General features: G+C 37.3%; 1 protein-coding gene across 1 annotated transcript in view; it reads right to left on the bottom strand.

The window, feature by feature from the left end:
• Window positions 1–9574, bottom strand: part of THO2 — a 36054-nt gene extending 26480 nt beyond the window's left edge. The window contains exons 1-8 of the mRNA XM_086670755.1: window positions 8898–9574; window positions 8653–8778; window positions 5786–5827; window positions 2742–2801; window positions 2580–2642; window positions 1722–1802; window positions 230–304; window positions 100–147 (exon numbers count right to left, since the gene is read on the bottom strand). Coding sequence (XP_086526881.1) covers window positions 100–147; window positions 230–304; window positions 1722–1802; window positions 2580–2642; window positions 2742–2801; window positions 5786–5827; window positions 8653–8778; window positions 8898–9032 — 630 coding nt within the window. The 5' untranslated portion in view covers window positions 9033–9574. The remainder of the gene's footprint in view (window positions 1–99; window positions 148–229; window positions 305–1721; window positions 1803–2579; window positions 2643–2741; window positions 2802–5785; window positions 5828–8652; window positions 8779–8897) is intronic.
• Window positions 9575–12547: the final 2973 nt, after the last annotated feature.

The raw sequence follows: 12547 nt of genomic DNA, 5'->3' as shown, positions 1-12547 counted from the left end.
AGCAAGTAACTTACCAAAATTTTACATTCATAATAAAACTAAGAAATGCAGTACTTCAAAAAGAAATAATAAAACAGAGAGACATTAATAAGAACTTACAATATCAAACACACGGTTCGGGTCGAGATCAAAATGTCCGATTAATGACTGCAAATAGTATATATATAGAGGACTGTAAGACCCAGCAAATAAGAATAAAGTATGTGAAAACAATTAATAAATTTATAACCTTAATCATGCTGATAGTTGCTCCAGAAGCATTTGGAGTCAAAGCTTCGGTACCGTTTTGACAGAGAAGGGTCACCTAAGAATCAGCACAAGGGTGTCATTAAAGTACTAAATAAAAAAGAATGCTTACTACTAACTGAACGGTAATAAAAACAAGAGAAATATAAAAGGTCTTCATGTTCCTAAACTGATATAAGTTGTTTTTTGGACTTTATAATGATGACACTGCACCAAGGAGGCAAGGACCTTCTATCAGTTCCCAGAAAAGGACCTTTCTAGTAATTCAGAATAATATACCATGTTATGACCAGGACGACACCAAAGTTTGGCTGCTTGAAGAGAAGGACAAATTATCAGTTATTCAGGGCTACAGAAGATTAGTTCCAGTGGAGCAGGATCGGCAATTTAAGAAGATAGCTAAAGTTATTTGGTCTCCAAGCATACCCACGAGGGTCAGCTTTTGTGTGTGGGCAGCAGTATTAGATGAAATTCCAACTATCGATAACCTACGAAGATGTGGTAAGATACTTCCTAGTAGATGCGTCTGCTGTAGAGCTCAGGAGGAATCTTCATATCATCTGTTCATTCACTGTGACTCTGCTTCCAAGTTATGGAATTACTTCGTGAAGGCTTGCAAGATCCAGTGATGCACCCCGAGATCACTTGCGGATATTTTGGAGCAATGGATTCGGCCGGGACGGAAGAAAACTAGGAACTCTTTGGGCCCTCGTCCCAAGTGCTATTGTTTGGATATTTAGAAACTCTAGAGTGTTTAAGGAGGGTAGTGTGGATAGCAACCTTGAGGTTGAAGACGTCCTAGGCATTCTGTTCCATTGGTCTAAGAGTTTTCAGTGGGCTAAGAGCCTTACGTATTTGGACTTTATTTTGCATTGGGAGGAACTTTGGGAGTAATTGTGTCCCTTAGTCCTCCCCTTTTTCTTTCCTGTTTCCCCTCTTCTTTATTAATTCAAATTATTCAAAATAAAATATACCATGTTATGACTTTATTGAATGGGAGTAGGCGAGTAAGTGTGAGTAGAAGATGTCATGTAACAAGTGTCTTACATGCACAATACAGAAGAACTTTAAGGGCCATCACTAAGCAAGAGCATTCCTTGAAAGAAATATATTTTACAGGTACAGAAGGTCAGAACGCCAAACATGCTTAATTGGAGAAAGTAGAAACATGTAAACTTGCACAAAAATGAAATACATGGAGGAGAAGCAATCAGAAAGATATGTCAAATGGTGGCTTTCAATCTAGAATATATCATTCATCTTAAAAAAAAAACACATATTTTACAAACAGGACAGAAAGTTTAGTGTATGAAAGTAGCTAAAAAAGAAAAGCAAGCTTTATGTCTCAGATATGTAGATAGAGGTAAAGAACTGCAATACTGCCAATATAATAAAAACTACATGAAAGTAGTTAGAAGGCCATGAATGAAATGAATAATAAACATATACAGCAGGAAGCTGTTTTCAAAACTAACCAGCTTGGCATAACCCTCACTCTCCTCCCTAAGAAGGTTGAATTTTGTTTGCTGATATAGAAGGCGAGTGTTAACTCTAACCTGCAATTCAGAGTAAAATATGAAGAACAGAGATTAAAAACAATTCACAGGTGAAAATAGAAGTGCAAAAAGATTTGACAAATGAATATTCCCGGATTTAAGCTTTTAACAAGCACTCTTTATTCATCAAAAGATATAAAAACGCTATATATATATATAATATAATATAATATATACTAATATAGAGAGAGGGAGAGAGAGTTACAAGTCAGCATGCATGATGTTTACGTTACTTCTCAACTAATCTAATTAATGATATTAACTCCAACCATTCAAAGTTTCAAACACAAGAACCAACTCATGTGTTCAGCTTGGTAATGACTAGGGCTATCCCCGAGCCTGAACCAATTCTCTAGGTCACTCTGGTGAATTAGCCAAACCCAACCGCTTAGGCTCTCGAGAAAGAAGCCATGACATTGTTTGCAGATGTAACACATCTGCTCTTGCTTCTAGTTCTACACTATATTTACTTGGCCAATTCATAGTGGAACCAATCCCACTCAATGTGCTAGCTCAAGTAGCTCGACTAAGACCAGATTTTGATCCTCTTTGGCTTTTCTTTATTTTGTTACCGACCAGCATAAACAATCATTTTAACGATCCAGATAAACTATGCATTACATCGCCTATAATTTCTTACGATTTGAAGTGGTACTTCATCAATTCCGTGAAACACATCAATTTTACTAAAAGAATATTAAAATTTCGTTGAATCTCCCAATCACAATCGAGCAATGCATAAATCCATTCAATGAAACCCAAGTATATGACCATTACCTCCTTCGCCTTCAAATCTTGTGCCTTTATTTTGATCATTTCGGACTCCCAGAGGAATTCTTCCTGACACATTAACGAAAATCAAAAGAAAAAAATCATAAATTGAACTTATATCAGAATAGACATACAACATACAGTGGGAAATCACAACTTGGTTATTACCTCACAACGCTCCTGGAAAAGCCTCAATGGAACCAATCCAGACTCTACTAGCCATTTAGCCTTCCAGAAAAAGTTAATCAGAACACAAGTACGAGAATAGAGGCCACAAGAACTTGCATAACAATGAGGTATAGAGACAGATTAGCATCAGAACCAGAGAACAAAGAAGTTACTATGCATTTTTGTCTTTCCCAACTTTTGGGGGGAACTGTTGCTAACTGACATTTTAACAAGCTGTCCAAAGGCACCTTCAGGATACTCAACCTTCCAGGTATGGCTCTTCAACCAAGAAAGAGCCACAACTTTTAACCATAAGGTATACGCCTCACAATGTGCGTCTTGAACCCAGTTTGGCTGGGTGCAGAAAAAGGGTTTTAATCGTACAAAAATATATTCTCGAGTCGAAGTCTAAAATATGAAAATTTTTAGGTACATATGTTATATGTATATATACGACTTAGAAGATGTGAGGAGGAGACGCAAAGACTTGAAATTTGGGGTTTTCTATCTCTCTTGAAGTTGCACGTGATTGAAGCTCAAGTTTTAATAAACAACATGCCTTCGCTTTAACACTTCAATTTATTACATGACTTGTCAAGAACAACTGGAACTAACTCCGAATGCAAAAAAGAAGTTCACTTGCATTACTAATCACAAACTAAAGATAATAAGTGTCTTACATATTAGTTCCAAACAATAAGGACAAAATATTTATAAGATGGAGTTGAAAAGGCAAAACCACCAACAAGTGACAAACAAAATCTATTGGAAAAAATCAAGATTCAAATAAAGACAGATCCTAGAAAATTTAGCTATTAAGAATAAGAATCAAGACTGGCATCACTCACAGTAACAACTAACAAGAAAAATTATGTATTAGTTACGAAGTCTTTTCTGACTAACAAAATATGTTTTATTAATTTTGAACAAAGAAAAGAACTTATATTAATGAACTACGAAAGTACGAAGGAACAAAACTTAACTAATAAGATAGGGCTGAAAGGTCAAACCCATCTGATTAATTGCATAACAAAATCTTAGAAAAAAAAAATGAAGACGCAATAAGTCTTTCTACAGTTCGCTAATAAGAGAACAGCTCGAGCTAACAATAAGAAAAATCTTCTCGTCAATGTCGGTGTATCTTCTTAGCTGGAAAACACGAAGGCTTGGGAGTCTGGTAAAGCAGCTCGCAGTCAGAAAAGTGGTCCTGGACTTTTCTATCTCTTTCTTGTGTTCACGAGAAACTTAGGAAGTATGTCACTAGCTTTAGTTCGTTTTGTTTGGGGTACTATCAGTTGTGGGTGAGAAGCATTGCCTTCGATGGGGGCATTCTATATATTTGGAACTCCAAGATTTTTTATGTAATGGCCCTCGTATCAAAGAAAAAAGGGTAAAGTTTTGGGAGAACTGGACGAAATAGCTTATAAGTGGACTATCCAGTGGTGCTTGGGAGGAGATTCAATGTGGTCGCTTCATTCATGAGAAAAGGAACATGAAGGAAATAACATCAAGTATGAGAGGGTTCGAAGACTAAATTACTAAGAACAGTCTGCTAAACCTCCCAAAGCAACGCATGGCCTTCTTTTCGTCCAATAACTAGGAAAATCCAATGATGTGCCTTTTAGAGAGGTTCCTCGTGAACAGAGAATGGGAAGACTAGTGGAGTCAAAATCGTCCGATTTATGGCTCACGTTGCATTACGATTTGAATCGTATGCCAAAGAAAAGGAAGATTTTTCTATTAAGGTATGCTTCGTGAATGACCTCAATTAACAATATCTCATAATTGGAATCCCAAGATAAAATTTAGAAGAAGATCATCCCTACTTGGGTGGGCCTCATGGTATGGGCAGCGCGGAAAGTACCAATGATGGACACGTTGAAGGGAAGGGGTTTCCATATGGCAAGTAGATGTGTTGTGTGCAAAGAAAAGGAAAAAACAGTCAACCATAAAGTTCTACAGCAAAATAGTCACTACCTTCTGGGACTACTTCATCCAAGCAATGAAATCTCAATGGTGTATACCAGAGTCAGTTGATCAAGCCATCTATCAAGGAGGTGGTTTAAATGCCCCCAAGGGCATGAAGAAGATCTGGAACATAATCTCTCTGGCGATAATTTGGTGCTTATCAAAGGAGAGACATGACAAATTCAAGGACAACAATCGCCATAGTATCCTCAGGGGTAGAATACATAAAGGCTTATTATTTCACTGGAGTAGAAACATGGGATGGGCCAAATCTAAAGCATATAATGGTTTTGTAAACCATTGAGAGGCTATGATGCTATAACATCGTCACCTAGTCTTGTATCGTTAGTTCTTTTTCAATAAATATTCATTCCAAGTTCCAAACAAGAACATAAAAAAAATTTAAATCAATTCCCCAACTTTCCTCAATCTCTCTTTTTGATTTTTTGATAGAATACTTCCGTTGAAGATAAATCAAAATCAACTCGTACTTTATTTGGCAAAAAATCAAAATGAATCCCCAACTTTCGTCATATTTAGATAACAAAAATGAAAGGAAGGTAAACTATTTTTGCATAATCTTAGTAGGGAATAGATCTCATCAAATAGAGTAGCGCTCGCAAGAATGCATTAGTGTACGACCCATACAAGATGATGGAGAAAGCCTCCACTTAACTTTTCACTACAGCATGGCACGCATATATGTATATGTATATATATATATATATATATATATATATATATATATATGTATATATATGTATGTTCACTCTAACAAAGACGACACTAAAATGAACAGGAAGCCTATTATATATATATATATATATATATATATATATATATATATATGTATGTTCACTCTAACAAAGACGACACTAAAATGAACAGGAAGCCTATTGTATAAGACTTAAGACATGCCTAACACCAAGATATCTTTACCAAAATCCAATTTTCCCTGGATATATTAAAAACCATAATTGAAGTTAAAAACATTTATTTCATGTCGAAGGCAGAAAGGGTTAAGTAGGAATATTCATAGGTAAAATAACTCTTTATGTACAGAAACAGCAACATACCCCTTTGACAAGACGACCTCGGTTCTCCCCTGAGATTGTAAGCTGCAAAATGAAAGAATTTACTTGTTGAGTTGCAAAATTACATGAAAATAATTTTTTTGCTTAGAAAGTGTATAGACATAATGAATAGTATATCCAGTCCAGATAATGACAATTCAGAATACAGACCAGCATGTAATGATTGCGTAAAATATACTAGGCTCTACATACCGATGACACGTAGACCCTAGTATAACAGAATTGTCCAAACATGGACCTGAAATCATCAAAATTTATCTTGATTTTGAATAGAATCATCTTTGAGAACGGAGGTTGTGACACCAAGGACTCCAAGGAGACAATCAACAATATTCAAGCCACTCTCAACCACAGCAGCAGACTGCTAAATTGGGCTAGAACACTGGGTATATTATTAGATTTCACTGTCAGTTGGGAGCCTTTAATTAGCACAACTTTTTTAGTCTCTTGCAGTCTCTGGGATGCTTTACCAGGCTCTGCCTTTGAACGAGCCTCTGCCTATCATTGTGTCTCTTTTCTATCTTTTGATTTAATCAAGTTGTTCAAAAAAAGAAGTTATCTAGATTAAATATGAAGACACGTTACCAAATAAAACAAGTAATATCACCCCCATCACATTAATCAAACACAAACCATCACATCAAGCACCAGCACATATATTCAGATGGACTTCGACATCTCGTGTGTCTACTACCTGTAAACCGATCCCCAAGGCGTACTATTAACAAACCATAACCAACAAGCTTTCTCAATACAGTGCGAACCTCATTTTCATTCAAGTTTATTTCTTGTAGTTGTAAATCCAAAATGAATACTGGAGCTCAACCACTTGCAGATTTGTTGGAGGTTAAACATACTACTAAAATTGTTTTCAACACAAATATCATCTTGAAACCCAAAAGGAGAAAGATTGATCACAAATCACAAGTTCAGCTAAAATTTAGTTTTCTAGCTAGATGCTTTTGACTAGAACCACACACTATAATGAAGGACTATTGGACTAACATGGACACCAACAGCTTCCTCAGTTGTGCAGTAGTTCTCCAACTAACAGTGGTTTACAGAAAGCAGTCTTGTACTAACAATCCCAACTCTCAAGTATTTGTAATCAAAGAAGTCATGCTCAACAATCGCCAAGCCTAATATACAACAAGCCAGGGTTCACGTAGATCCTAGTGACACCTGCTTATTTCTTTTTGAAACTTCCAATGAATATAGTAATAGAAAATCATATTTACAAGAAAGACAAACAATTGAGATCCGTACTTGCTACATCGTCCAAGACTCCCAATTAAGTATTGTATAACGGTACGAAACATTTTATAATCCTTTAGAGTTCAGGTCCAAAGGAACAACATTCCTTTTACATCTTCTGTATCCAAGTTGCTATTCATATTTCCTCCTTCAAGATTTTGTTATTCCTGTCTTTCCATGTGCTCCAAATGATAGCTTTTGGAACCATGTTCCAAATTGCTTTTTTATTCTTCTTCATCTTCAGCCCTTCCATTGTTCAATAGTTTGTCTTATTGTCTTTGGCTTGCACCAACTAAATTTCAACGTCTTAGTGAAGTGGCTTCATATGTTTTCTGCCACTGGGCAGTGGGTGAAATGTGATCTATTGTTTCTTCTTCCTTCCTGCACATTATGCACCTGTTCACCATACTGTACCTCTCTTCTTTTTTAAACTTCGAATTCAAAAGATAATAATTACAAGTTTGTCGGAATATTGAGATAGTGACTTGTTACATCATCCAAGTCTCCCAATTGACATCTATATCAATGTACTAACACATCTTACAGTCTTTATAATTTATACCAAAGAAATGGCATTCCTTTTTACGTCTTCGGTATCCGAGTTGCTATTACATTTCCCCCCTTGAAGACTTTGTTGTTTCTGTCTTTCCATATGCTCCAGATGATGCCATTACTCTTCTATTCTTCCTCGTCTTCGGCGCGTCCCGTTGTTCGATAGTTTGTCTTACTATCTTTGGCTTGCACTAACGTTCTACTTAAGTAGTTCTATATACTTTCTGCCATGGGGCAATGAATAAATAAATGGTATATTGATTCTTCTTCCTTCCTAAACAATACGCCTTTGCTGGCGATACAGAATCTTCAACACTTTAATTGACCGATCGTGGGAATCTTTTGAATACATACTACCCAAACATGGGGAATTGGCTTCCTCCAAATCAACTTACTAAGGTTTGTGCTCAGGATCTGGCTTCCCTGACACCTTCTCGAATAGAAGTTTCTCACAGTGATTTTCTCCTCTTCCTTCTTCTTCCAAACTCTGTTGGCTGACTGGTCTGAGAGTAATAACTTTTGAACAACGCCTAGCAGTTCAGCTAGAATAGGTACTCCCCAAAACATTATTCAAGAGGGGAAACCTAAACGATTTTACTAGACGTAAATACATTCAAGAACTCAAATTATACAAGTAAATTGTACACGAATATAACTCAAATATAGGTTCAATTTCAAAAAGAGCCACCTTAGACAAAACTTTGAATCGGTAGGATTTCTAATAACAATCTATTGGCTTCAATCAGATCAAAATCATGTTATTATATGAAATTAGATACCGTTATTCTATGAAATTCAAAAAACTCGTGGGCAATCTTCTAAACTTTACTACACTACAATGTATTGATGTAACCTAATAATTTTAGACACCTTAGGTATATACAGTGTGTTGTTTAGACCCTACAAGCTCATTACATCCTATATGAAAAAGTGCTTGAAACCTACAGATTAAATTTGAATCGATAATTAAAACATACAAACTAAATTGCACAGATTTCATGATAAACAGTGAAATGTGGAAAGAGAAGAGGAGAGAAACGCACATCTTGAGCCATTTGAGTCACAATATCCGCAAAAACAGAACTGATATCTCCATCCGACATTTTATCAGAGAATTCAACTGAATCCAATGCTAGCTTACACTTTTGGAATGGTAATTCTCCACGGACCTAATACAAAATGACAAATAAATGAGAACTAGATAGATAAACGACCTAATTCAAACAAATAAAATGAGAACTAGATAGATAAACGACCTAATTCAAAATGAAAAATTTAACGAACTTACCATAGTCCAGCAAAGCTCGTACAGAAATCGAAGCATCGGCACGGAATTTGGAATCTTGAAATTAGTATTTCCATTCTTCCATTCAAGAAGGCAATCTTCCGTTATGTATTTATACTCAATAGATGGAAGGCTCATCTTTAGAGAGAGTGGGAAAGAAAGAAAAGGCAGAAGACAGAGAGAAAAATAATAGAACCCTAGGGCTTACTGGTTCAGTTAAATTGAGATTCAGAAACACCAACTGGAAAGAAAAATGCTTAAGGTGGGGATTCCGTCATTGAAGTAAGCTTTTCGAGGAAGGAGGAGAACTAGGGTTTTGGAAATTAGTTCTAGGTTTCTTGATTGATTTTTCTTTCTTACGTTCGTTGCCAGTTTAATTACGGGAGAGGGGAGAGTAGTATAGGGATACAAAAAAGGGGTGGGTTTGAAACGAGACACCCCTCTCCAATCCCGGCCTATTAATAGTCGATCTTTTGGGGGAAACAAGCCAATTTTTCGGGGTACACACTCTAGACTAGGGTGGAAACCAAATTTTTTTTGTAATTTTTTTTGTTTATGTAAACACCATCACACATTCTTAATTTTTTTTCTTCTTGCTCCATCTGCTCTTCCCACTACCACCATCAACTTCTACGACACCTTCACCATCAACTCCGGCAGAGACCTCAACATTTTTGTTCAAATTTTTATGTTCTTCTCCCAACACAGTATTTATATCTTCTTTGTCCTCCATGTCCTCTCTTTTTCTCTCCCTCCTGTTCCTTCTCCCTCAATGTTCGTTGACCTATAACAGTCGTGCTGGTTGAGGCAATCACCCCATCATTGACATAATTCATAAATGACCCACCATCACTCAAAAGGAGCATACAGAGAAGAAGTCGAAATTTAAATAGATTAATCTTCTTCAATTCTTCTACTGATTTCTTAATATATTCAATAAGTTTAAAAATTTCTCATAAACATTTTTTATCTCTGAAGTTTCTCTCAGAAAACCAGCTATCTTATTATATTTAGAAAGAGACTCTAATATTTTTTATATGGTTTGGGTATGAAAATAGCTTGTAAATCTAAGCTCAATTAACTATGAAATAAAACTCATCTGACCTTATTTAATTAGATTTCTCTTTTAAGATCTCTCTTGTGTGTGGGGATTTATATAAGTAGGAGATAACCTAAAATCTACGTTTTGGATTGAGAAAGTGGATTTTATAAAGACCAATGTTTTTTGGATCTCCATACCAGTACCTGATCTGGTTAGGGGATTCCCCCCAAACCAGATCGGTTTTTAGGCGAAGGGGATCCCTTCCCTTCGTCGGAATGGAGAGAGGGTGGGAGAAGAGAAGAGATTAATAGAGAGAGACGAAGAGAGAGAGACAAAGAGAGAGAAGAACATAAGGGATTGAAGGGTGTGTTTGGAGGATATTTTTGGGTTTCTAACCCTTTAAAATTTTATACCCCGAATTTTTTCTTATTTCTCCAAAACACTGACCAATAATAATGGAAGTATACTATGTCATTTATTAGGTTTTTTAAGAGTATAGATAAAACATAAAGGTAGGAATGGACTTTCATGTCTCTATGATGGCTTCAAGGGTCTTTACATGACCTGCAGGGCCAAGATGTCTCTATTAATGGTTGTTATCGAACTTATTCATTTCATAGGTTTATTCATGATGCACCCATACTACATTAAATGTAACGACTCTTCGAATCTATATAACAAAAAAATTAATAATGGAGGTTTGATTTTAAACCTCAACCTCGTTATATTTATATACGGGTTTCTCACAAGTCTCATTTGTATTAACTAAATCTTCGATTAATATATAACTAGGTATCCACTATGTTTTACCAGCGTGGTAAATTCAACGAACAGACCCACCTCCGGCGAAGGGGTTTCCCTTCACCGGAGTTTTAGAGGGAGATAGAGGAGAGATAATTATCTTTTTTTTTGTGTTTAAAGGTCGTCGGCCGGAAAATTGGTCGGTCGGCGACCTTCGCCAGGAAAGATGATGAGGTGGCGAGAAGGTGAGGTGGTAGAGAGACGCGATGAGTTGGATGAGAGAGAGGTGATGACTAGTTAACAGTGTTATAACGGAATCAAAAAAGGGGGGCCATCTGGGTACTTTTGACAAAGTAGGGGGGCTAGGCAGGAAACCGACCACGAAGTTGGGGGCTATTTGATAAATAACCATAGCAAAAGGGTATACTCAAACTTATAAGATTGACTACACAGAGACGTTTTCTCCTGTAGCCAAGATCAATACAGTTCGAGTACTACTATTGTTGATGTCAAAAATGGCATTCTGTTATATCAGCATGAAACAGGGAGTTGATGCATGACAGCCTCCGTTAAGTTGAATGTTCTGTTAGGTCAGGTTAGACCCTATCAGTTGAATCTGTTTCCATCTCTTGTTCTCTGCTTCTCCTGTTCCTCGCTCCTTGCTCCTGCTCCTGCTTATTGTTCCTGATCGTCTGTTCCCAAGGGGGGAAAAGCTGCAAAGGGTTTAACCCCACTCTGACGCTCAAGCCAGTCAGGGTGCTCTTTGCAGTAAAAGAATGAATATTGATTGATTCTTTTGGGGGCGAGTTATGAGAATTCAGAGTTAATTGTGATCAACTAGGGTTTTTAGATCGTGTCCTTTGAAAAACGATTTGGGGGCCTTTTATAGGCTTAAGAGGCGGCGATGGTGTGGAGGGAAGTTTTACCTTTGTGTTTATCTCGTATCCAGGATAGATGAAAGTTCCTAAGTTTAAGGATCTTTTGTAGATATCATGCCGATGTGATAGATCTTTGGGGAGAAATTTCCTCCCTTGGACGCGCGAAGTCCAAACTTACTTAAACACTTAGAGATCTGTAACCGACTGAGATCTCTGTGGAGGTTCTGGGATTAAGTCGGTAGGTTGCTTGGTGCGCTTTGCCTTACCAGTTCTGGACGTAAGGCATCGACCGAACCTATGTGGACCCCCCTCATTCCTTTAGAAACTCCAAGCTGATCCCTTCATGCCAAGGGCGTTACAGGGCTGGTTTCCTCTAGCCGACCTCCCAATTAAGGGAGTACGTGACGGATCGTCGAGGGTTCAACTGACCTTCTACCTTAAGCCGGGTTGACCAAGTGGACTTCAGGTCAGATCTTGACTCTTCAGACATTAGTCAACGTCTGGACATTTTATGCATCATCATGAGTCCCGCCACTCCTTAGTCAAAAGTAATGAGACTGAGGAGTAGAAGTAACTCGTGTTTCTCAAACATTGAAGACCTTAAAGACAGAGGGTTTACCTGGGCCAGAGCTGTTCTGGGAAGCTTGGTCTTTCCTTTTGGTTTTCCAGAGCTGATTTGTACTGAGTTGTCTCGGGGTGCTTTGTGAACTCTTCTTTCTGATCAGTATTGATAAGATCTTCATTTCTCAACTATCTTTGGCCAGAACTACTCCTAGTGTTGTCTTCTCTGAGACGAAGTTCCCGTCTCTTTTCTTGAGTGACACGTTTCGAGCTCTGCTAGAGCCAACCAGTTTTCCTTTCATGCGTGATTCTGTGACGTCATAGATTTGATCTTCTAATCACGCGTTTTCAGCGATAATCCTTTAGGTAACTGCGGACGGCAGGTCTGTTGCCATGCGTGGACACGTGGCGTTTTGCGTGTGAAGAAACCA

Source organism: Eschscholzia californica, unplaced genomic scaffold, assembly GCF_041429995.1.
Source record: "Eschscholzia californica isolate CP2 unplaced genomic scaffold, dmEscCali1.0.p SCAF_3, whole genome shotgun sequence".
Classification (NCBI taxonomy): domain Eukaryota; kingdom Viridiplantae; phylum Streptophyta; class Magnoliopsida; order Ranunculales; family Papaveraceae; genus Eschscholzia; species Eschscholzia californica.
Note: the sequence above shows the minus strand (reverse complement) of the source record. Positions and strands in the feature narration are given on the sequence as shown.